The 22,253-nt window shown below is 51.7% G+C and overlaps 6 protein-coding genes across 10 annotated transcripts; 3 read left to right on the forward strand and 3 right to left on the reverse strand.

Annotated features, from left to right (window-relative positions):
* Positions 1 to 514: 514 nt before the first annotated feature.
* On the reverse strand, positions 515 to 8,422 carry LOC111073185 (tonsoku-like protein). Of its 2 annotated transcripts, none has more exons than XM_041594143.1 (6): positions 8,232 to 8,422; positions 7,564 to 7,851; positions 7,337 to 7,508; positions 4,741 to 7,272; positions 4,507 to 4,682; positions 515 to 4,433 (listed from the first exon to the last, which is right to left on the reverse strand). In XM_041594143.1, the coding sequence occupies exons 2-6, from the start codon at positions 7,832 to 7,834 to the stop codon at positions 3,349 to 3,351; spliced, it is 4,236 nt and encodes a 1,411-aa protein (XP_041450077.1). In that variant the 5' UTR covers positions 7,835 to 7,851; positions 8,232 to 8,422; the 3' UTR covers positions 515 to 3,348. The 2 variants fall into 2 exon arrangements, with proteins under 2 accessions (XP_041450077.1, XP_041450078.1); XM_041594144.1 differs by lacking the exon at positions 8,232 to 8,422 and adding an exon at positions 7,991 to 8,016.
* Positions 1,174 to 3,004, forward strand: LOC111073189 (probable medium-chain specific acyl-CoA dehydrogenase, mitochondrial). The gene is made up of 3 exons (XM_022365394.2): positions 1,174 to 1,317; positions 1,595 to 1,951; positions 2,018 to 3,004. The coding sequence occupies exons 1-3, from the start codon at positions 1,300 to 1,302 to the stop codon at positions 2,900 to 2,902; spliced, it is 1,260 nt and encodes a 419-aa protein (XP_022221086.2). The 5' UTR covers positions 1,174 to 1,299; the 3' UTR covers positions 2,903 to 3,004.
* Positions 8,185 to 14,050, forward strand: LOC111073186 (zinc finger RNA-binding protein). 3 transcript variants are annotated; one of them, XM_022365390.2, is made up of 6 exons: positions 8,185 to 8,274; positions 8,485 to 8,562; positions 8,690 to 10,197; positions 10,258 to 10,761; positions 12,796 to 13,001; positions 13,069 to 14,050. In XM_022365390.2, the coding sequence occupies exons 3-6, from the start codon at positions 8,724 to 8,726 to the stop codon at positions 13,639 to 13,641; spliced, it is 2,757 nt and encodes a 918-aa protein (XP_022221082.2). In that variant the 5' UTR covers positions 8,185 to 8,274; positions 8,485 to 8,562; positions 8,690 to 8,723; the 3' UTR covers positions 13,642 to 14,050. The 3 variants fall into 3 exon arrangements, 2 of the variants coding, with proteins under 2 accessions (XP_022221082.2, XP_022221080.2); XR_002607674.2 differs by lacking the exons at positions 8,485 to 8,562; positions 13,069 to 14,050 and adding an exon at positions 11,372 to 11,627 and having other exon boundaries at positions 8,237 to 8,274; positions 12,796 to 12,861; XM_022365388.2 differs by lacking the exon at positions 8,485 to 8,562 and having other exon boundaries at positions 8,254 to 8,274.
* A 47-nt stretch (positions 14,051 to 14,097) lies between these two features.
* Positions 14,098 to 19,868, reverse strand: LOC111073187 (isoleucine--tRNA ligase, mitochondrial). 2 transcript variants are annotated; one of them, XM_022365392.2, is made up of 7 exons: positions 19,689 to 19,868; positions 19,348 to 19,627; positions 19,084 to 19,288; positions 17,827 to 19,026; positions 17,421 to 17,766; positions 16,735 to 17,364; positions 14,098 to 14,175 (listed from the first exon to the last, which is right to left on the reverse strand). In XM_022365392.2, the coding sequence occupies exons 1-7, from the start codon at positions 19,851 to 19,853 to the stop codon at positions 14,164 to 14,166; spliced, it is 2,838 nt and encodes a 945-aa protein (XP_022221084.2). In that variant the 5' UTR covers positions 19,854 to 19,868; the 3' UTR covers positions 14,098 to 14,163. The 2 variants fall into 2 exon arrangements, with proteins under 2 accessions (XP_022221084.2, XP_022221083.2); XM_022365391.2 differs by lacking the exon at positions 14,098 to 14,175 and having other exon boundaries at positions 16,652 to 17,364.
* On the forward strand, positions 14,481 to 16,705 carry LOC111073188 (integrator complex subunit 9). The gene is made up of 3 exons (XM_041594145.1): positions 14,481 to 14,577; positions 14,632 to 15,789; positions 15,849 to 16,705. Exons 1-3 carry the CDS (start codon positions 14,569 to 14,571, stop codon positions 16,656 to 16,658), a joined length of 1,977 nt encoding a protein of 658 aa, XP_041450079.1. The 5' UTR covers positions 14,481 to 14,568; the 3' UTR covers positions 16,659 to 16,705.
* Positions 19,869 to 19,942: 74 nt separating the features above from the next.
* On the reverse strand, positions 19,943 to 22,245 carry LOC111073112 (ATP synthase subunit beta, mitochondrial). The gene is made up of 3 exons (XM_022365245.2): positions 22,101 to 22,245; positions 21,561 to 22,039; positions 19,943 to 21,505 (listed from the first exon to the last, which is right to left on the reverse strand). Exons 1-3 carry the CDS (start codon positions 22,129 to 22,131, stop codon positions 19,994 to 19,996), a joined length of 2,022 nt encoding a protein of 673 aa, XP_022220937.2. The 5' UTR covers positions 22,132 to 22,245; the 3' UTR covers positions 19,943 to 19,993.
* Between the last annotated feature and the right edge of the window lie 8 nt (positions 22,246 to 22,253).

Below are 22,253 nucleotides of genomic sequence, written 5' to 3' on the forward strand. Positions count from 1 at the left end.
GACTGCCATATCCATATGCGACGATTCTTTCGTATCTGTTTTCTTTCATCTCCAAGTGTGTCACGGACCCTCCCGCTCCATCCACAACACTGAAGGGGGTCCCCGTCCCTAGTACGTTATTTTTAGCGCAGAAACAAAAATATCTTTTATATTTACTATATTTTTTTGACAGCCCCAAAGTATGGTGTGCATTTAGAGGCCCTTAACAGGTGGAGATTGTTACAAATTCAACAAAGGTGTACCCTGTACCAGCAGAAGGGTCTGTATTGGCTTTATTAAAATATTCTCATTACATATGAGAAATATATACCTTACTTGTCTTTGTCAAACCCACACGATTAGTATTTCACGACTACGAAAATAAACAGGAGAGTGTCTGCTCTTCTACGCTGAAAAAGTTAACCGAAAATTAGAGGATCATTTGGATGAGAAAATGACGATAAAAGATCATAATAAAACATTTACATTTTTTTTTAATACACAAATTTAAAAGCGATCAAGAGATATGTATGAATCTCTCGGAGTACAGTTTCATCTTAAGTCTTATATGCCTTTTGTGCTATATTTTACACGTACTACACACAAAACTTTCCTTGCGCTCCGTTACGTTCCGTCTGCTAAAAGCTTTAGTCTACGTTGCGTCATTCAATGAAGCTTACGTCGAGCGGTAGTCCAGCTTATGCGGTAGGGTATTTCGAGTACTTTTACTGTTCCAAAAAGGGGGTGTGTCGCATCTCGTCTAGGAACTTGTTTGGCATTCAAACTGGATATGAATGCTGAATTAGAACCAATCAAAGGCATGCCTATGAGCTCAATTCGTCATGGAATATAGAATATGTATGATTGTTCATTTAAATAACTTTCAAATAACATTTAAGAGAGCTTTCCAGCCCATGTAATGTAGCATGTAGCCCATGTAGAGAGGCAGCGCATTCCGTTTTCAAAGCATTCATCTCTTCTTATCGCCCAGACATACATATGTATGTGCATGTGTATGTGGTGGGCATTCACATATGTACAGGGTATGTACCATTAGACATCAGACATTAGAGACAAGTCTGGTGCAGCTTTTGCCTCTCTGCCAACTCAGCGCAGCGCAGCGCAGCACAGCCACAGCCACAGAGTCCAATGTCCAAATTGGCTGCCATTGCCTCGCCGGCGCATTTGCCTAACTCGTTTGGATCATTTCTCATTCCGCGGCGAAGACTCAACGAGTGAGCAAGCAAACAGCAAGGCGACCTAGTCAAAACTAAATATATTGTGTATATTTTTGTACGGATTTAGAGTCCGCATAGACCAATGGCGTTCCTCAACAAGGTAAGAGCAGACTTTCCACGTAGAGGGAAAGTGAAAAGCGTAGAGTCCAAGGCGTAGGAGGTACAAAGTTCTCACAACCTGATGACGCCAGCAGAATTGTTGATCGTCTGCATAAACAGATTTGATTTTTTCGCTTATCTGTGTTCACCGTGTACTTTGCCCCCCTCTGCGAATATTAATAGCACCGTTTTATGGATCAGCTTTTGCACTTGAATTCAATCGGAATCTGGTTAATAAACGTTGTTTGTGTGTTTGTCTCCATCTCTCCTCCACGCAGATTGCAGCGCCAGCCCTGCGACAGCTGGTGGCTCAAAGTCGGTCCTACGCCGCCGTGTCCCAGGTGTCGCCCAATGGCACCTCCTTTGCCCTGACGGAGGAGCAGCTGCAGCTGCAGGAGATGGCCCGCAAGTTCACACGCGAGGAGATCATCCCCGTGGCCGCGCAATACGACAAGACCGGCGACTACCCGTGGCCGATCATAAAGAAGGCCTGGGAGCTGGGTCTGATGAACAACCACATTCCCGCGGATCTTGGCGGCCTTGAGCTGGATGTGTTCACCACCTGTCTGACGGCCGAGGAGCTGGCCTATGGCTGCACCGGCATCATGACGGCCCTCGAGGCTAGCGGACTGGGTGTAAGTCTCAATGAATCCCAACAACTTCCAGCTGCTCTACATCCATATGCTCCATTCTCCACATAGCAAACCCCTGTGATCCTTTCTGGCAACAAGGAACAGAAGAAGAAGTACCTTGGCCGTCTCCTCGAGGAGCCGCTGGTGGCCGCCTACGGCGTGACCGAGCCCGGTGCAGGTTCCGATGTGAATGGCATCAAGACGCGCGCCGAGAAAAAGGGCGACGAGTACATCCTCAACGGCCAGAAGATGTGGATCACCAACGGGGGTGTGGCCAACTGGTACTTCGTGCTCGCCCGCACCAATCCCGATCCCAAGTGCCCGTCCAGCAAGGCCTTCACCGGCTTCATTGTCGAGCGCGATTCTCCCGGCCTGACGCCCGGCCGCAAGGAGCAGAACATGGGACAGCGCGCCTCCGACACGCGCGGCATCACCTTCGAGGATGTGCGCGTGCCCAAGGAGAACGTGCTGATTGGCGAGGGAGCCGGCTTCAAGATTGCCATGGGCACCTTCGACAAGACCCGCCCTCCAGTGGCCGCCGGCGCCGTCGGTCTGGCTCAGCGTTGCCTCGACGAGGCACTTAAGTATTCCCTGGAGCGCAAGGCATTCGGTGTGCCCATCGCCTACCATCAGGCTGTGCAGTTCATGCTGGCGGATATGGCCATCGGTGTGGAGACCTCGCGTCTGGCGTGGCGGCTGTCCGCCTGGGAGATTGACCAGGGCCGCCGCAACAGCTACTATGCCTCCATTGCCAAGTGCCATGCCGCCGATGTGGCCAACAAGATCGCCTCCGATGCCGTCCAAATCTTCGGCGGCAATGGCTTCAACAGCGAGTATCCCGTGGAGAAGCTGATGCGCGATGCCAAGATCTACCAGATCTACGAGGGCACCTCTCAGATCCAGCGTCTCATCATCTCCAGAAACATGTACGAGGCGGCCAAGGGCAAAGCCTAAGTCCAAGTTGCAGATGCTTCACTTCCAATCACCTCAGTCATACTCATTGGACCACCACATTCACAAAATTCGATAAATAAAAGTACAATTATAGTTACATAAGCCCTCGACACTCGATGATTCCAACAGAGTGAGAAGTGGAGACAATTACATGTTTGTTTCCGCCGCTTGAGTCGATTGTTTGTCTGCGAGACTTTGCCTTAGTAGATCAAGATCCCGGCCCGCCCGTACTCATGGGCTTGGACTAAATTCATTGTCACTGCCGTCATCCGCTGATAGCGTATCAGTCCAGTGGGGGCTGCCACCCTTCAGTTGAGCCATTTGGCCTATTTGCGCGGCGATAAGGTGTACTTAGATTCGCTATTAATATTTGTCAAACAATAAAAAATAAGGCTGGCACACAATACGAGGGATGGGTGGATCATATATGTAACATAATAAGTAGACTATTCCAGTTCGTTTTCATCCGCACAGAGCCTGAGGAGTCCCTTGTAAAGCTTACCATTCCGTCGACCCTTGGATGTGGTCTGCATCTTGGCCTTGGCTCCGAATTGCAGCTGCCAAATGGACTGAAGGGTCTCCAATGCACCGGGCAGAGTAAACACCTTCTCGTCAATGGTTAAATCTAGGCGCCTGGGAAGCTGCTTGTGCTGCTCCAGCTTATGCAGACGAGCGTCGTCCATCAAACTCGTACAATTAGCCGCCAGGAGCGAGCGGAGCTGCGGCAGATCGTCCAGCATGTAGCCCAGGGCGGTGCCACTCAGTCTGCCGTTGTCGCTGATGTCCAGCCACTGCAGCTGCTTGGCCTTGGCCAGATGCTGGGTAATCTTGTACAGATGGGCATCGGTCAGTCCACAGCCGGCGAGCTCTACGCGAACAAAACGCTCGCATGTGCCGCCTTCCAGCAGGCACACCAGACGATCGGCCAAAGCAAAGCCACTTGCCTCGTCGAGCGGCCAGCGGACGTAGCTCATGTTCAAGTGCTCCAAACGGCAGCTGTTTAGCTGCTCCGCCAGCCGCCGCACACTCTGCTGGCTGAGCTGGTTGAAGCTGATGTCGAAGCTGCTCAGTTGGCTGAATCCCAGATCAAAGTCCTGCAGTTCCGTCAGATCGCACTGGGCCAGATGCAGCGAAGTGAGCGCACGACCAGCGGGACTTGCACAAAATTTGTGCAGCGTCCTGGCACTGGCATTGCCCAGGGGGTTTTGGCTCAGTTGCAGCTCCTCCAACAGTTCGAGTTTCTCCATGCCCGGACCAAAGAGCAGCGACTCCAATCCCTGGTAGCCAATGCCATTGCATTTCAGTCGCAGTGCCTTGAGCTGCAGCAGCGTGGGCAGAGCCTTGCCCAACTGCTGGCAGCCCTCGTTGCCAATAAAGTTGCGCGACAGGTCCAGCACCGTGAGACGTGCTTGATGCAGCAGCGCCTTAAACACGGGCTCTGTTTGTTGGGCGCGCAGCCAGAGGCCAGAGAGCTCCAGCATTAACGTGTTCTGCGAACGCTCCAGCACTGGCTTGACCTTGTTGTCCACAGCTGAAAGGGAAGTGCAGTTGTGCCATCATTAGGACATCCATCCATTTATTGAGAGTTTATTCCTTTAACTTACTCCTCTGCAGTTGGTGGCACATCTCCTCGTAGCGCTGGGAGAGCGGTGAGATTTTCCAATCCAAAATCGTGGCCATCAGCATATTCTGCTCAAGGGCCACGCTCACCGTATCCGTCTCCTCGTAGGCAAAGCCATCGGCTGTCTTGAGGCGCAGCAGGGGTGTGAGGCCAGTTAATCTGTGGAGTGCAGGGATTCGGATTGAGTAGGGGATGGGATACACCCTTCAACACTCACTTGTTGTAGCGCCTTCCAGCCTCCTCGGCCAGCCAACGCATGTTGATGTCCTGCAGTTTCTTGCGCTCAACCGGAACCAGCAAGAGTTCATCCTGCACCTTCACCTTGAACGACACGGTGGTGGCCAGGACAGGCGTGGCCTGCACTTTAATGGGCGACGACTTGCACGGAGAGATGAGCAGCTGTATGGACGTGGTGCCAGTGGTGGAGTCTGGTTCTGTGGTGCGCAGACTTATCACCGAGGCGGCCCCATCGAGGGACGAATCGCTGCCAAAGGGACTCTCACTGCGAAACCGACTGAAGCCGCTGTCCAGCAGCGTCGTCTGTTGCTTGGGCTTGCGGGTGCCGGAACCGCTGTGGTTGCTGTTCATGCTGGAGGACCGCGACAGCGTGAGTTTTCTCATCTGCTTTTGGCGCTTCTGGGAGCTGATATCTGCTTCGGGTGTGGCCTGCAGGAGATCATCCTCCCAATTTGGCTGCAGAGACAATGCCGAGTCCTGCAGACTTTCCTTGGACGGACGAGTGCTGATGCTGCCCGAATTGAATCGTTTGCGCTTCCTCTCCGGCCCCACATCGTCGATCAGCCAATTATCCGCATCTACCTCGCCCGAGTCCAGGAAGGCAGTGCGTTTCTGGTTGCTTTTGCTGCTGCTGCTGGGAGCCTCATCACTTATTCGATTCGGACGCTTCAGTTGCGCCATGACGCTGCGGTACTCCTTGCTGGCGCTGGGCTGGGCAGGACTGGAGCCGTATTTCTTAGCTCCGTACTCGCTGCCCGATCGATTATGACTTAGGGATCGCAGCTGGCTCTCTCTCAGACCCTCCTCTTCATCTTCCTCCGATATACTTTCGCTACCATGGCTAGAACTCTTCACATTGGTATTGGTCAAGGGTCTGTCATTCCTTTCGCTACAAATTCCCACCTTTGAGAGCGTGCGAAGCAGACGCTCCCGCAACTGGGCATACTGGGCCTGTTCCCCCTCCACCAGCTGCGCCGACTGTCGCCACTTGTCCAGTCCGACAATGCAGGTTTCGTTGTAGTCCGTCCGCACCGTGGCATCCGCTCCACGGTCCAGCAGTAGCTCCGCCACGTCCAGATACCCATTGGCGCAGGCATCGTACAGCGGAGTGATGCCGTCGCAGCTAGTGCCGCCCTTGTCGTTGATGGCCGTGGCAGCTCCCTTGTCCAGCAGCAGTTCCACAATCTCCCGATGGCCGTGGTTGCAGGCCTCGTGCAGCGGAAGCCAACCAGCGTGATCTCTCACGTTTACGGTGTGGCCCTGGTCTATCAGGCGTCGGACCAGCTCCAGGTTGCCAGCAATGCACGCCTGATGAAGCTGCGTCTCCCCCTTGTTGTTCTTTTTGATCGCCAGCGAACGACTGCCTCGAGTGGCACGTTGCGGGCGCAGCTTCTCGCTCTCATCCAAGTCACTGGCATCCGAGTCGGTCAGCGTATCCAAATCGAAGTCGTCGTCCCAGTCGGGTGTATTTTGCTGCACAGCGATGCCCCCTGAATCGGGATCCGTCTCCTCCTCCTCTTCATCCTCCTCTCTTTTGGCTTCGGCGGCCAAATCGATGCCCTTGGCCTTGGCTTCCGTCTCTAGAACTTCGACGAGTACATCCATATTGTGCTTCAGCTGCAGTCGCCTCAGCCGCACCAGGGCAATCTTCTCCAGTTTGGCGGATGCGGCGCCCGACTTGTTCGCCTGCCTCAGAGCCTTTTGGTACACATCGTGTACGGTCCAGAATGGATGCGACTGCTGCTCACAGATATCGGCAATGGTGCAGAGGGTAGTGAAGGCCTCAGACGGAACGTCCTGGTTTACCTCAAACTCCTTCCAGAGATACTCCAGGGCCTTGTCGTACTGCCTATTGTCCCTGTACGTTTGATAAAGGCTCACGTAGATGGGCACTAGACTCTTGCCAGTCTCCTGGTTAAGCTCTGCGTTCTGCAACATCTTCTGGTAGTAGACCAGAGCCTTCTCGTAGTTCATCAAGTGGCAGCAGCCATCGCCCAGCTTCTCGTACAAGCTCTTCAGCTTGGCATAGTCCACCGAACTGGTTAGGACCAGCTCGTCCAAGGTCTGGCATATCTTTACCACAATTCGCAGCGTGCGCTCAATGCTCGCCCGATCGTTCTCATCCGGGGTGTTCTTTTTGTAGGCCTTGGTGAGGATCTGCTTGACACTGGCAAAGTCGCCGGCCTTGATCAATATCTCGGATTTGGTGATCAGCGTCTCGCAGATTTTCTTCACTTTGTTGGGCAGTCGCTTGGCCATTTCCAGAGCCATATTGCAGAAGCGCAGAGCCGCCGTTGCGTCGTTCTTTTTGCAGTTGTATAGCAAGCTCATCGAAATGTAGCACAAGTGGGTCAGCTCGAACAAATCGTGGGTTTTGCTGATCTTTATCGCTTTGTCAATGTACTCGATGGACTCTTCGAACGCCTCCATGTGCTCTTTAACGACGCCAATATTTAAATAGCACCGCGCTTGCATGTCAAGCTGCTCCAATTTCGAAATCTGACCCGTAAGCCTATCCGGAAGAGGGGATAATTAATGCACACTTTCCACTGCAACTCCACTGCAACTCCACTTACTCTTTGATCAGCAAGAGACTGCGCAGGAAGCTCTTCTCCGCCAGCTTCAGCTGCTCCATGGCCGCCGAGGCCGAGCTGTCCGTCAAGCTCTGGCCATGCAACAGGTGGACGCGTCCCAACGTGGCATACGCTCTCTGCTGCTCCACCTGATTCTTCAGCCGCTTGGCAATCTCTGTACAGAAATTTATAGAGTACTCTGATCATTCTCCATTTGGTTTCGAACTCACTCAGGTAGTCGTTGATGTGGTCCTTGGCCGCATCGTAGTCACACAGCAGGGTGAACATTTCACCCACCATTCGCTTGGCCCTGGCTGTTTCCAGCTCTTTGCCCATGCTGGCATAGATGGACGCCTCCTGCTTGTACTCCTGGACCGCCTCGTTGTACTTTCCCTGCTGGTTGTAAAAGTCTCCGAGCTGATTACAGCTAACCGCAACCTGCTCTCGATTGCCATCGCTGCGCGCCTTCTCCTTGCGCTTAAGGTAGCGCTTTTCATCCATTAAACAAACACAAACATCTAAAGGTCAACAAATATACTTATATTTCACAATCCAACATCATTTCTGCACGGTCTTGTTTTGTTTTCGGCGCGAAGGAAATTGCTCTATTGATCGCGGACTTATCGAAATACTTATCGAAACTATACCGAAATATACCTTCTCATTTTCTAAATATACCGAGGAAAATCATATTCCTCAATGTTGATTTTCGAATTAATATTACCAGCTAGTTAGGACTCTCAGGACTCTCTCTATCCATTAACTAATGTTAAATTTTCTTTGAAATATTAATATTACAATTTTATGATATATTTTGAAAATGATAGTGTATATTTTGGTATATTTCTGAGGGTCCGCCGGTATATTTTATTGGTAAGTCCACGGTCACACTACTCACATCTCTACCGGCGAGACGAATTTTTTCACAAGCGAATTTTGAGGTAATTAAAATAAGGAAAATTGTGTTTAAATCAAGTGGAAAATGTGGTAGTTGCACAGTTTCACATCCAATCAACATGTGTGGACGCTTGCACGTCAGTTACACACGCGAAAAGTGCGTCAAAGGCTGCACGAAAAAATCGATAGCCATGGCGAAAAAATGGTGGGGGTTGGTTAACATGACGTGACTAAGAACACTTTGCTTTTTCCAGCTATAAACAGGCTATTATTCGGAAGCACATCTAAATTCCCGAATAAATCCGCATAAATATCGACAGACAAATAGTCAAGTAAGTAGCAAATAAATGTAACTAGCACAACCCCCCCATCGGCGTAGGGCGTGTGTGTGTGTGTGTGTGTGTGTGCGCGTGGAAGAACAAACGAGATTGGCAACAAATTCGATTTCTGTAATTGCAGGAGCAGAGCAGCAGAAGGCAGCAACTGTTTGACAATGGCGAACAACAACTACGCCGGGTTCAACTATGGCGGCACCCAGTACAATTCGGGACAGGTATCGTACCCGGCGGTAACCAACGCCACTTATGCAAATGCGGCGGCCTACCAAAACGCTGCTGCGGCTGCTGGCCAGGGCGGCGGCTATGCAGCAACCGGGTCTGGCTCTGGGTCTGGGGGTGGCGGCAACTACGGTGGCTATGGCGACTACCGCAACCCCACGTCCTACGACGGCAGCAAGACATTCTACCAGCAGTCTCCGGCCAGCTACAACGCGTCCGGGCCAGCAGCAGCAGGCAGCAAGACGCACTACTCGGCCCCGCCCGTCAAGAATAACGCCAAGGGTGGCAAAATGGACAAATCCAACGGTGGACCCAAACCCCCTAACTCCGCTCCTCCCGGTGGACCAGGTAACAATTACAGTGGCTACGACTCGGCCGTGTACAATGCGGCCAGCATGTATGCGAACCAGCAGCACCAGGGCGGTCCTCCGAACAAGCCAAATGGCGGCAACAACTGGTATCCGCGCAAGATGGGGCCCGCCATTCCGGGACCACCGGCCCTGCGTGGCCTGCGACCGAAGGCACCGCCACGCCCCCAGCAGCTGCACTATTGCGAAGTGTGCAAGATCTCCTGTGCCGGCCCGCAGACGTATCGCGAGCATCTGGAGGGGCAGAAGCACAAGAAGCGAGAGGCCTCGCTTAAGATGTCTGCCAGTGCCACGAGCACCACCCAGAACCGGGGCAACAACTACCACTGCGAGCTGTGTGACGTGACGTGCACGGGCACAGATGCCTATGCGGCCCATGTGCGCGGGTCGAAGCACCAGAAGGTGGTGAAGCTGCACCAGAAGCTGGGCAAGCCCATTCCTTCCGAGGAGCCAAAGAAGCTTGGCAAGATTAACTTTGTCCCGGCGGCGGCCGGAGGAGCTGCAGCTGCTGGAGGAGCACCTGCTGCTGCGGCTGGAAGTGGAGCTGCCGCTGCAGCGGCAACCCCAGTTAAGACTGAAGGAGCCAGCGAGAGCGAGGCGGCGGCTGAAGCAGCCGCTGCCGACAACTTGGATGACAATCAGGACGACTCTTGCGGCGAGAACACAGACAATATAAAGCCCGTGGGCGGCGAATACATCGAGGAGGTCAAGGACGAAGACCAGAAGATACTCAGCTTCAATTGCAAGCTATGCGATTGCAAGTTCAACGACCCCAATGCCAAAGAGATGCACATGAAGGGGCGCCGCCATCGCTTGCAGTACAAGCGCAAGGTACAGCCCGATCTGGTTGTGGACTTTAAGCCGACGCCTCGCCAGCGTCGACTGGCTGAGGCCAGGGCCCAGCGGGCTCTCATGTCCTCGCATCGCGGCGGTGGCGGTGGCGACGAGCATGAGGGAAGCGGCAACTACTGGGAGGAGCAGCGCAATCGCCAGTACAACGAGGAGTACGACTATAATAATTGGATGTCGCGCAGCTTTGGAGGTGAGTCATGGCCCAGTCTTTGCCTTCAAAGAGTATCTAAAATTTTGATTTTATTTGCAGGCGCCCAGCGCTTTGGACGCATCGGCAACGGGCCACCACCGCACTTTGGCATGATGCCCGGCGGCAATTTGCGTCGCCCCGAGAGCACAGACGATCGTCATGCCATTGCGCGCCATGCCGAGATCTATCCCAAAGAGGAGGAGCTTCAGACAATCCAGCGCATCGTCTCCCACACGGAGCGTGCGCTCAAGCTCGTTTCGGATGCTTTGACTGATCAGCCGAACGATCCAGCTGCCGCTGCGGCCAAGAAGGATAAGCCAGACAAACCCTCGGAGAAGGACGGACGCGACAATCAGATATTTTCGTTCCACAAGGACGCCGACAGCGGTGGCAATGTGGTGCGCATTCTGAAGGGCGTCATGCGGGTGGGCTACCTGGCCAAGGGCCTGCTGCTCCATGGCGACAATGCCGTCGAGCTGGTCGTACTCTGTGCAGAGAAGCCAACGGTGGGCCTCCTCCAGAGGGTGGCCACCAAGCTGCCAGACAAACTCAAGGATGTGGCAGGTAAGTGCCGAATGGTAGTGTCCGACAGTCGTCCTTCTGCAGTATGTTAACGGATGTAGGAGCGATATTTCGAAATGGTTGTTGTCCTATTCTGAGGCGAAGAGAACTTTTTCCAGAGAAATGGCTTGAGTGATGAAAGCAGCAAAAAGCAAAACCGTGAACGAAGGCTAATTCCGTTTATAGCTTGGCCAATTTCACTGCGGTGAATTTGGCCAAATGGAATGGACCAATGGAAATATGAAAATAATGAGCTGAAGCTGACGCGGAAGCGCTGAAGAGATGCCAGCCAAAAATATTGAATGCACACTCCAAATGGCAGTGGGGCAATGCAATCCGTTCTAACTCTCACACTCGCTATTCGTTACGTTCGACGGGCAATTTGTGTGGAAAAAGTCGACGCGAAATGTAAAAATTGTTTCAAAAAAAATATGTACTAGGACAACTACAATACAACTACTACTACTACTACAACTACCACTTCTAGTGTTGAGCCCTGTTGCGGTGCGTGCGATGGATGGACCGACCGCCCGACCACGCTCCAAACGGCGCCCAACGATCCAGCGAACCATTTAGCAACACAATAAAAACCAAACGTATTTGCCGTTTTCAGCTTCTCTCTCTGCAGGATAAGAGTTACGAGCCGAGCTTTAGCCTAGAAGCTTAGCCTAGAGACTGTCACTCACTGTCGTTCAGTTCTGTAGCCGTCTGTAGCTCCTCCGCTCAGCTCTGCCCCCCAGTGTGTCGCTCTGCTCGTTTGCTGTCCTGCTCCTCCTGCTGCCACTGAATATGGCTACTACTGCTACTACTGCTGCTGCTGGTGGTGGATTAGAAAGCCAAGCCGGAAAGTCAAGAAACGGATCGTTACGGTAACAAGCAGTACACAGAGTACGCAGAGTACTCGCGTGTCCCCGCAAGCGGAAGATGAGTTGTTGTGAGGCGTTGATTGAGGATCAATCCCAATCAAACTTAACCAAATATCAAAAGAAACGAAAACAATACCAAAGGAGTATATTTATACAAAGTTTAGGCGCGCTTTCGGGCTGCTGCTGCTCCCCTCCCCTACCCTACTCACACCAGATGCCAGAGGATGTGAAAGAAACAAACTTTGTGTAAATAAAGTCCTTTGCTGGCTGGCCAACAATCAAAATGTTGAACAGAACCCAACACGAAGCCAAGAAGCAATGCGATTGATCCACACACAGATTTGAGCATAAAGGCGCTTTGAGATTTGCAAAATGCTTGAGCCCAAAATTGCCGCCTCATCTCACTCGAAACCAAGCAAATATATCTGTAAAATATGTACATATGTATATACATATCTGTAAACTATATCTGTATCCAAGCAGCCGATTTGTGTGTATCAAGACTGATTGTGAAAGACAAAAATTGCGAACGAAATTTGTGTTGCGTACGGTGGTGAATGGAGAATGCTGACTCCTTCCTCTAAGATAGCGGCTGGCTGTGGGTCAACGTTTCCCCGCAAAACCCGCAACCAACTGAAAAATTTCGCTCAATATTATTTGCCAACTAACCCAAAAATAATTTCAAATCAAAATTCAATTCAATTTACAATTGAAGTGCTCGCGCTCTAAGTGGAATTGCAGCGAGTGGATTGGATGCATCCGAGTCGTTTTTGCAATTCCGTTTACGAGTCTCGAACCGAACCGACCCCCAAAAAAAAAAATGGATCCCGATCCCAGCACGCAAGTCAAACGAACGTCAAAAACGAACGAATTGAAAACGAAACGTAACGTCACGTCTGTTTGCTGGGAACAGAGCGGATGCGTGGACCGTGGGAAGAAACAAACATTATTCGTGCTTTTCATATGCGTCACGTCACGTCCATTTAAACTACTCCGGATCTATAGATCTGTCATTGTACAATGTGCATTGTTGTGTATATTGCTGGCCCACACATGGAACTTTTGCCTTCACCCACAATGTTTGTCTCTTTTTCCAAGCCGAATCTAGAATATTGACCCTCGCCCATGCCGCCGCCTTGCTGACGTGCTCTCCCTTTGCTCTCAATTACAGGCGACACGCAGATCACCTATCGCGTGGAGGTAAATGCCGACGACGCTGCCGTTATTGTGCTGGATGAGGCAGTCTCTGTGAAGATTACGCTGACATCGCCCTTGCTGCGGGAGGGTAATCCGCCCGAGGTCACGGTCAAGCAGGAGGAGGGTGAACCGGCTACCACTGGCAATGCCGATCTTCTACCCCGCGAGCCTTGTCTGCGCGTAAGTAGAAATCGAGCAGCAATCCTTCATCGATACGGTACTGACATTCTTTTTGTGTCTTCTGCAGGCACTGGCTGACTTGCGGCACGCCAAATGGTTCCAGGCCCGAGCCACTGGCCTGCAATCGTGTGTCATGGTCATTCGCATTTTGCGGGATCTCTGCCAGCGCGTGCCCTCGTGGCAGGCACTGCCGCAGTGGTCTTTGGAACTGCTTGTGGAGAAGGTAATCTCATCGGCTGCCTTCCCCATCTCTCCCGGCGACTGCATGCGTCGGATTATGGAGGCATTGTCTTCCGGCTTTCTAATTAACGGTCCGGGACTGCTGGATCCCTGCGAGAAGGATCCGACCGATGGGCTGGTGGTTCTCAGCAAGCAGGAACGCGAGGATCTCACTGTGTCGGCCCAGCAATTCCTGCGCTTCATCGCCTTCCGGCAGATCTTCAAAGTGCTCGGCATGGACCAGCTGCCAGCCATGAAGTTTCCAGTGCGCCCTTGGCGCATCAACCGCAAGCGTCGCCGCTCGTCGGGCAAGGCAGGCGCCTCCGGCACCGAGGCCGAGGCTGCTGAGATCGAGGAGACCGGCTCCGATGAGAAGGTGCCCAAGAAGGATGGCGCCGGCGCCAGTAGCTCGCCCGCTTAAGCGGCTGCATTAGGATTAATACGTAGACGGCTACTAATATAACACTTTTTCTCAATTTAATCGCGCGTATAGCGCCACCTAACTATAAACTAACTCTATCTCTCCACGAGTATTCAAACCAATTGCGGCTCATCGTTATTGGGCAGGAGTTAAACATGTCCAACATGCTGCCCAATTGGCAATTAGAGATTCCCTATAGAAGTAGCCCCCATCCCCAACTCCTCAACTCAACTTACAATATCTACCGAGCATACAAATTGTATTTTTTCTAGACTTAGGCGCGTGAATGCAATATTCAATTTGGAAGTGGACACGTATCGGTCCACACACACACACATGTTTCAAATATAACATAGACATTCGAAACAAATTTTAATAAACCATATAATGATCAAATACTATAACTCTCCTTCACCAGTGTTTTTTATTTGTTATATCGAAAAATAGTCAACTCACCCTCGAAAAATCTACAGTACCATTTGCTGCGCTGTCCTTTTCCACAATATACTCCTCCCAATCCAATTAGGTGCCGTCCTATTAAAATTGAGATATTTTTATAACTTACTGGTGTAAATATTGCAGTTTCAAAAATAAAATAGAGCGCGCCAAATCATAAGAACTTTTCCTAAAGTCTGGCAACACCGCAAAGCATAGTTCGCAGGGATGCAAAATAGCAATTAACGAACTAGTGAATTAATTTATTTATTATGTAATTATATGCTTAATTTAATAATGCCTTTTAGTTATTTTAATATTTATGTTATCAAAAGACAGATTGTAGATTAGAAACCACAATGAACCAATTCATTCATTTTGCAACTATTAGAACCAGTCGGAAATTTAAATTGCTACCCATCCCTGGCGAAAAGTATAAACAATAAAGATTCACCGTTTAATCGGAGTCATTGCGACTAGCGCTATTTAACTATGCGTTTGGTAAGTCATCGAGAATAACAACATTATCTGCGGAAGTGACTCTTTGTTTTGCAGTATTGCCTAAGCGGTGACCTGGCCAAGCCATGCTACATCATCACCTTCAAGGGTCTTCGAATAATGCTGGACTGCGGCCTGACCGAGCAGACCGTGCTTAACTTCCTGCCCCTGCCATTTGTCCAGAGCCAGAAGTGGTCCAGCCTGCCCAACTTCATTCCCGGCCGTGACCATGATCCACAGTTGGATGGCGAGCTGAAGGAATGCTGTGGCCGCGTGTTCGTGGACTCCACACCCGAGTTCAACCTGCCCATGGACAAAATGCTAGATTTCAGCGAGGTGGACGTGATACTTATCTCAAATTATCTAAATATGCTGGCTCTACCGTACATCACGGAGAACACTGGGTTCAAGGGCAAAGTCTACGCCACCGAGCCAACGTTGCAGATCGGCCGATTTTTTCTCGAGGAACTGGTCGACTACATCGAAGTGTCGCCCAAGGCGTGCACGGCACGCCTTTGGAAGGAGAAGCTGCATCTGCTGCCGAGTCCTCTGTGCGAGGCATTCCGGGCAAAGAAATGGCGCACAATTTTTAGCCTGAAAGACGTGCAGGGCAGTCTCTTGAAAGTAACCATAATGGGCTATGACGAGAAGCTGGATATTCTGGGCGCCTTTATAGCCACGCCCGTCAGCTCTGGCTACTGTCTGGGATCCAGCAACTGGGTACTGAGCACGGCTCATGAAAAAATATGCTACGTTAGCGGATCCTCGACGTTGACGACGCATCCGCGACCCATCAATCAGTCGGCGCTGAAGCATGCCGATGTTCTGATTATGACGGGACTGACGCAGGCACCCACAGTCAATCCAGACACCAAACTGGGCGAACTCTGCATGAACGTTGCGCTGACGATAAGAAACAATGGCTCCGCCCTGATACCCTGCTATCCATCGGGCGTGGTGTACGATCTGTTCGAGTGCCTCACCCAGAATCTGGAGAACGCTGGACTCAACAATGTTCCCATGTTCTTTATATCCCCTGTGGCGGACAGCTCCCTGGCTTATTCGAACATCTTGGCCGAGTGGCTCAGCTCTGCCAAGCAGAATAAGGTATATCTGCCAGACGATCCCTTTCCACACGCATTCTACCTCCGCAACAACAAGTTGAAGCACTATAATCACGTGTTCTCCGAGGGATTTAGCAAGGACTTTAGACAGGTGAGAGTAGAGATTAGATAAGTTAAAGACTGATTTTATAATTCTTAATCATTCCACAGCCCTGCGTGGTCTTCTGTGGTCATCCGAGCCTGCGTTTTGGCGATGCCGTTCACTTCATCGAAATGTGGGGCAACAATCCCAATAACTCAATCATATTCACGGAGCCCGACTTCCCCTATCTGCAAGTATTAGCACCGTTCCAGCCCCTGGCCATGAAGGCCTTCTACTGCCCCATCGACACCTCCCTCAACTACCAGCAGGCCAACAAGTTGATCAAGGAGCTGAAACCGAATGTCCTGGTCATTCCAGAGGCCTACACCAAGCCGCATCCTTCGGCGCCAAATTTGTTCATCGAACAGCCGGACAAGAAGATTATAACCTTCAAATGTGGCGAGATTTTAAGGCTGCCACTGAAGCGGAAGCTGGACCGCATCTACCTCACCTCGGAGGTGGCCCAAAAGATATTGCCACGTGAGGTGGCCGCCGGAGTGACGTTCTCCACGCTAACGGGAGTGCTGCAAGTCAAGGATAAAGTGCACTGCATACAGCCATGTGCGGACATCATAAAGGAGGAGTCCAGCAGCAGTGGGGGTGCGGCTGGTGCCGCCCCAACGAAAGAGGATGTGCTGCAGAAAGTGAAGTACGAGTACGGCAGCATCGATGTGGAGGCTGTGATGAAGCGTCTGGCGCAGGATGGGTTCACCAACCTCAAACTGGATCGCACAGACGGCGCTCTAAGCATACAACTGGTTAATGAGGACACTATCATCAAGTTTGAGGACAACGAAACACACATTATCTGCGGAGGGAGGCCAACGACGCGTCTCAAGCTGCGCGACACCATCATGAAATGCTTACAAAGTTTTTAACCACATAAATATACTCTGCTACTCTTCCAACAATATCAACAACAAGATTGAACCACTAGTTTTTCAATTCCATTACCTGGAAGCAACGCTTGCATGTCTCTGCTTCAGCATCTTCCTCGAGACTGTAGCGACGGCAGCGGGGACAAAGCGGTGTGTCAAGTGTTGCCAAGGAAAATTCCAGATCTTCGTCCAGATCGGTTTGTACGGCTGCCACGCTGCCCACCTGCAGTATCTCACACAGTTCGGAGTTGCGCACAGGCACACCGATAGTGGGTTGCAATTCACGCAGCAGCTCCAGCTGGCTGCCACTCTTGATGGTTACAGCCAGGTGCCAGCTGTTGACTTCTCCAGCCTGCTGGTTGATCAGACGCTTAACATCGAGTGCTGCGTTCAGGACTTCAATGGCCCTGGGGTCATGCCAGTTGCTTTGGGCCTGCACCAACTGCTCGTGGAAGGCACTGCCCGATGGATCATAGTAGCTCCAGCTTTCCTCAACCAAAAAGGGAGCTACGGGCCACAAGCTCTTGCACAGCTGCCTATAGCAATGAGTCAGCGTCTGGCGAATGGCGAGCAGCTCGCGATCGTCGCCGCAGTACAGGCGATCCTTGATTAGATGCACATAAATGGAAGACACCTGCTTGGCAATGAAGTTCTGAATGCAGGCCACCACGCGATTGTACTCATATACGTTGTACAGCTTTTCAATCTAAACAGAGAAACAGTATTTAGGTCACGTATCATTGATTAATCATCTAGGCTTACCTCTGATTCAAAGTCAACCAAATTGCTCAACAGATACTTGTTTAAATAGCTAGCATCGGGAATTGACTGCTGCTGCTGCTGCTCCCGGCCTGGATGCTTCTCTCCGATCACACCCTTTAGATAACGCAGTGTTCCGCGCACCTTGCTGAGATTCTCAGCCGCCTGCAGCAGCAACTTGTCGCTGACCGTAATGGACATGTGCTGGGTTCCATGGGAGGCAACCCACCAGCGCAGAGCGTCTGTCCCGTACTTCTTGGTAATCTGTTTTGGGGAAATTACATTGCCCAGCGACTTGGACATCTTGTGCCCTTTCTCATCCACTGTGAAGCCATGCACAAAGAGCGCCCTGTAAGAGATATCAATGATTGAGTTTCGCTGTCCACATTACGCTCATATGTCCACTCACTTGAAGGGAGCGCAGTCGCGAGCAGCGATGCTCGTCAGCAGCGAGGATTGAAACCAACCCGTGAACTGATCATAGCCCTCCAGATAGAGATCCGCCACCTGTTCTTTCTTCAGCACGGCAGACCAGGTACTGCCCGAGTCGAACCAAATGTCGAATATGTCACTGCCCTTGACCAGATCCTTCACTTCGTAGCCGAGCTCGGCTGCGATTTGAGCAGGAAGTAGCTCCTCCAATGTCCTGGACCACCAGAAATCCATGGAACCTTGGCTAAGCAGCAGACTGCAGAGGTGTTCTATCAGTGCGGCGTTGAGTACCACCTGTCCACTCTTCTGACTGTAGAGCACAGGTATGGGCACGCCCCAAGCGCGCTGCCTCGATATGCACCAGTAGGGACGCTTCTGTAGCTGGGTGAGCATTGCCCTTTTGCTCACCTCGGCATTGGTACGTGGATATATTTTTACTTGCTCCAGCGCTGCGGCAGCACGCGATTTCAGGCGATCTGTATTGATGAACCACTGCTCACTGGCCCTAATGATCACTGGTTGCTTGGTGCGCCAGTCAATGGGATAGGAATGTTCCAGCTGTGCAGAGTGTATAACATCCTCTGCTATGTGCTGTAGCACGAGAGGATTGCCCAGGTCCAGCACTGATTGGCCGTGTAGAAAGCTAGGCGCCTCCTTCGTGTAAACGCCCGCCTCATTCACCATGCACTTGACGGGTATTTTCTTGGCCAGGCTAACCAGAAAGTCCTCTGGTCCGTGTGCCGGTGCGGTGTGAACCAAGCCCGTGCCCTTGCTGTCCTGTACATGGCTGGCATCGAAGAAGGGCAGATTCGTCTGTGCCTTGTCTATGGGATGGTTATACGTAAGCGAGCTCAATGAACTTCCGGGCAACGTCTGCACCACCTCGCATTTAAGGTGAGTGGAGGCTTCGAAGTCTGACAGGAGAGCGGAGGCCATGAGATAAAGCTCACTTGGGCTGCGGTCCAAAAATCTGACCAAAACGTACTCGAGGGAGGCATTGAAGCAAATCGCTTGATTGCTGGGCAAAGTCCAGGGCGTTGTAGTCCATACAAGTGCATAGATTTGTGCACCTTTGGTCTCAACATTCAGTCCATTGGGGTTCAGGGCAAATCGCACATATACTGAAGGGCTTATGTGATTGGTATCGTACTCCAGCTCGGCCTCCGCCAGTGCTGTTCTAAGAAAGAGCTTAAATAAGTCACTCATTATGACACTAGGGGGGATCAGGACTCACCTGGATGACGGAGACCAGTACACCGGCTTCAAATCGCGATAGACAAGGCCGCGTTCATACAGATTATGGAACATTTGCAGCTGATTGGCAATAAATCCTGGATGGAAGGTCGTGTAGATGTTGTCCTTTTGCCAGTTGGCCAATATCCCCCAGCTGCTGAACTCCTCCTTTTGCGACTGAATGGCCTCCAAGGCAAAGGCACGCGCTGTAACAATAAATCGTTTGGTTAAAAGTTCCTCCAATTCCCACACATCACTTGCATACATTTCTGACGTATTTCAGCAGCACTCTGGCCCTCTGCTGCACTTGTGGCCTTCAGCTCAATGGGCAGGCCGTGGCAGTCCCAGCCGGGAATGTAGTTGACCTCCTGTCCATGGACCACCCGCTGGCGCAGAGTGATGTCTTTCAGAATCTTGTTGACGGCGTGCCCCATGTGCAGCTGTCCGTTGGCATACGGCGGTCCATCATGCAGCACAAATGTGGGTTTTCTTTTTTCACCAAATTGTCGTTGCTCCTGATATTTATAAGCCACGGCTATCTTGTTCTGTGGACACAATATACATGTTATAAAAGGCTCTTCTTATTGGGATCTTGAAGAGACTTGCCGCCAGAACTTGTTGCTCCTGTTCCTCGCGTTTGGCTGCACTGAGGCGGCTGGGGAACTTTGTCTTTGGTAAATTAATCGTGTCTGTATATTTTTTTGCATCTTTTTTGGCTGCTTTCACAGAAGATCGGCGAATTCCAACTCGAAAATTGAAAACACGCAACATTTTGCATTGGAAGCCACCGGCAGAAACAGCTGAGCGTTATCGATAACATATATACCACAACTATGATTAAATATACCAAAATATACCATTATGTTACGTTTATTTTTGAAATTATTAAATTATTTGGTTGTTTTGGAAGATTACTTTTTGTCCTTCGGAGAATCCCCCTTTCCCTTGGGTGCATCACCCTTTGGAGGAGGGTCTTTGGATTTTGGAGCATCGCCCTTTTTGGCCTCTGCCTTGGGTGCATCCTTTGACTTTTCGTCCTTCTTGGGGGCATCTTTGCCCGTGGCTCCCTTTTCGTCCTTTTTGGCCTCTTCCTTCTTGGCTGCCTTTGGTGGCGGCGGCGGATCCACATCTCCTGCCATGCTGGCGGCCAATTTATTCGCCTTCGCCAGCACCTCATCCGCATCGCCAACCATATAGAAGGCTATCTCCGGAATGTCATCGTACTCGCCGTTGAGCAGACGCTTGAACCCGTCCACGCACTTCTCGATGGGCACCAGTTTGCCCGGGGAGCCGGTGAACACCTCTGCCACCTGGAACGGCTGCGAGAGGAAGCGCTGGATCTTGCGTGCCCGTGCCACTGTGATCTTATCCTCCTCGGAGAGTTCGTCCATGCCGAGAATGGCGATGATGTCCTGTAGCGATTTGTACCCCTGCAGTGTCTTCTGCACGGCTCTGGCCACGTTGTAGTGTTCCTCCCCAACCACATCCGGATCGAGGATGCGGGAGGACGAGTCCAGAGGATCCACAGCTGGATATATGCCCAGCTCGGCGATGGGACGCGAGAGCACTGTGGTGGCGTCCAAGTGGGAGAAGGTGGCCGCCGGCGCAGGGTCGCTCAGATCATCGGCGGGCACATAGACGGCCTGCACCGAGGTAATGGATCCATTGCGAGTGCTGGTGATGCGCTCCTGCATGGTGCCCATGTCGGTGCCGAGTGTCGGCTGGTAGCCCACGGCAGATGGAATGCGCCCCAACAGGGCCGACACCTCGGACCCGGCCTGGGTGAAGCGAAAGATGTTGTCAATGAAGAGCAGCACGTCCTGCCCCTCGATGTCCCGGAAATACTCGGCGATGGTGAGGCCAGTCAGCACCACACGGGAGCGGGCGCCGGGTGGCTCGTTCATCTGGCCAAAGACAAGGACCACCTTGGATGTGTCGTCCTCAAGGGAAATGACCTTGGACTCGATCATCTCGTGGTAAAGATCGTTGCCCTCGCGAGTACGCTCGCCGGCTCCCACAAACACGGAGTAGCCGCCGTGCGACTTGGCAATGTTGTTGATCAGCTCCATGATGAGCACCGTCTTGCCCACTCCGGCTCCACCGAACAAACCAATCTTGCCGCCCTTAACGTAGGGGGCCAGGAGATCGATCACCTTGATGCCGGTCACTAGAATCTCCGGCTTTACGCTCAGCTCCGTGAGCAAGGGCGCCTCGTTGTGGATGAACGAGTGGTGCTCGCTCTTGATTTCGCCGCGCTCGTCAATGGGATCGCCCACCACATTGAGGATGCGCCCCAGGACGGCCTTGCCCACCGCCACGCGAATGGGATAGCCCGTGTCGATGACTTTCTGGCCACGCCTTAGACCCTCTGTGGCGTCCATGGCCACGCAGCGTACGATGTTGTTGCCCAGGTGGTGGAAGACCTTGCCGAGAGGAGCGATGAGAATAAGCGAGGAAAATGGAAATGCAAGGGCTTACCTCCAGGACCAGACGTCCAATGGGTGCATCCACCACTTCCATGGCGTTGAGGACCTCAGGAATCTCATCGGGAAAGTATACATCGATGACGGGTCCGATGACAGCGTGAATGTAGCCCTCGCGACCCTTGTGCTCCAGTTTAATACCCGATCCCTTTCCTTTCTCCTCTGACGAGTCTCCTGAGTCGCAAGTTTCTTCCGAACCCTTGCCGATAGGCGCCTTCATGGCCTGCTCGCAAGGATCCCTCAATTTGGGTGGAGTTTCCTCGCAGGAATCGCCTGCCTTGTCATTTTCCACTTCGCACGGATCATCGCAATCATCATTCTTGCCCTGGCCATCTTTGTCGCTGCCCTTGCAGGCGAGCGTGCCAGCGACATGAAGACAACGCAACTGCAGTGGAAACTTTGCCATGCCGGTCGGATGGCCTTGTAGCAGAGCTCCATTCCGCTGGCCAATTTTCAAGCCGATTCGTGCACCCACTGCCCAGGGGGTTTAACCAATTCAGAATCGCCAACATTTACGTATTAAAGCCTTTCTTACCTGTGGCCAGTCGCACCCAAGACACCAACATATTTTCACTCAATTAATTGTTCTTTTCTTACTTTCGGAAGAGTTCTTGCTAGTCTAGCAAATTGTTAAATGAAATGTAAGTCCTTATGCCACATATACGATTTGGGCACAAAGCAAAGCCTA

The sequence above is a fragment of the Drosophila obscura genome, unplaced genomic scaffold, assembly GCF_018151105.1.
Source record: "Drosophila obscura isolate BZ-5 IFL unplaced genomic scaffold, ASM1815110v1 contig_208, whole genome shotgun sequence".
NCBI classification, from domain to species: Eukaryota; Metazoa; Arthropoda; class Insecta; order Diptera; family Drosophilidae; genus Drosophila; species Drosophila obscura.

What these genes read in the sequence shown, in the direction of transcription:
- LOC111073189 (XM_022365394.2), top strand. An exon ending in TCGAGGCTAGCGGACTGGGT is followed by an intron (nt 1,952 to 2,017) that starts GTAAGTCTCAAT and finishes TTCTCCACATAG; the next exon opens with CAAACCCCTGTGATCCTTTC.
- LOC111073187 (XM_022365391.2), bottom strand. Translation starts at nt 19,853, where the DNA reads ATGTTGCGTGTTTTCAATTTTCGAGTTGGAATTCGCCGATCTTCTGTG. An exon ending in CGCGACTGCGCTCCCTTCAA is followed by an intron (nt 17,767 to 17,826) that starts GTGAGTGGACAT and finishes TATCTCTTACAG; the next exon opens with GGCGCTCTTTGTGCATGGCT. An exon ending in TGGTTGACTTTGAATCAGAG is followed by an intron (nt 17,365 to 17,420) that starts GTAAGCCTAGAT and finishes TTCTCTGTTTAG; the next exon opens with ATTGAAAAGCTGTACAACGT.
- LOC111073185 (XM_041594143.1), bottom strand. Translation starts at nt 7,834, where the DNA reads ATGGATGAAAAGCGCTACCTTAAGCGCAAGGAGAAGGCGCGCAGCGAT. An exon ending in CCACATCAACGACTACCTGA is followed by an intron (nt 7,509 to 7,563) that starts GTGAGTTCGAAA and finishes ATTTCTGTACAG; the next exon opens with AGATTGCCAAGCGGCTGAAG. An exon ending in AGTCTCTTGCTGATCAAAGA is followed by an intron (nt 7,273 to 7,336) that starts GTAAGTGGAGTT and finishes TCTTCCGGATAG; the next exon opens with GCTTACGGGTCAGATTTCGA.
- LOC111073188 (XM_041594145.1), top strand. An exon ending in TTAGCAAGGACTTTAGACAG is followed by an intron (nt 15,790 to 15,848) that starts GTGAGAGTAGAG and finishes ATCATTCCACAG; the next exon opens with CCCTGCGTGGTCTTCTGTGG.
- LOC111073186 (XM_022365390.2), top strand. Translation starts at nt 8,724, where the DNA reads ATGGCGAACAACAACTACGCCGGGTTCAACTATGGCGGCACCCAGTAC. An exon ending in CAAACTCAAGGATGTGGCAG is followed by an intron (nt 10,762 to 12,795) that starts GTAAGTGCCGAA and finishes TCTCAATTACAG; the next exon opens with GCGACACGCAGATCACCTAT. An exon ending in CCCGCGAGCCTTGTCTGCGC is followed by an intron (nt 13,002 to 13,068) that starts GTAAGTAGAAAT and finishes TGTCTTCTGCAG; the next exon opens with GCACTGGCTGACTTGCGGCA.
- LOC111073112 (XM_022365245.2), bottom strand. Translation starts at nt 22,131, where the DNA reads ATGTTGGTGTCTTGGGTGCGACTGGCCACAG. An exon ending in TTGGGTGCGACTGGCCACAG is followed by an intron (nt 22,040 to 22,100) that starts GTAAGAAAGGCT and finishes CCCCCTGGGCAG; the next exon opens with TGGGTGCACGAATCGGCTTG. An exon ending in TTGGACGTCTGGTCCTGGAG is followed by an intron (nt 21,506 to 21,560) that starts GTAAGCCCTTGC and finishes CCTCTCGGCAAG; the next exon opens with GTCTTCCACCACCTGGGCAA.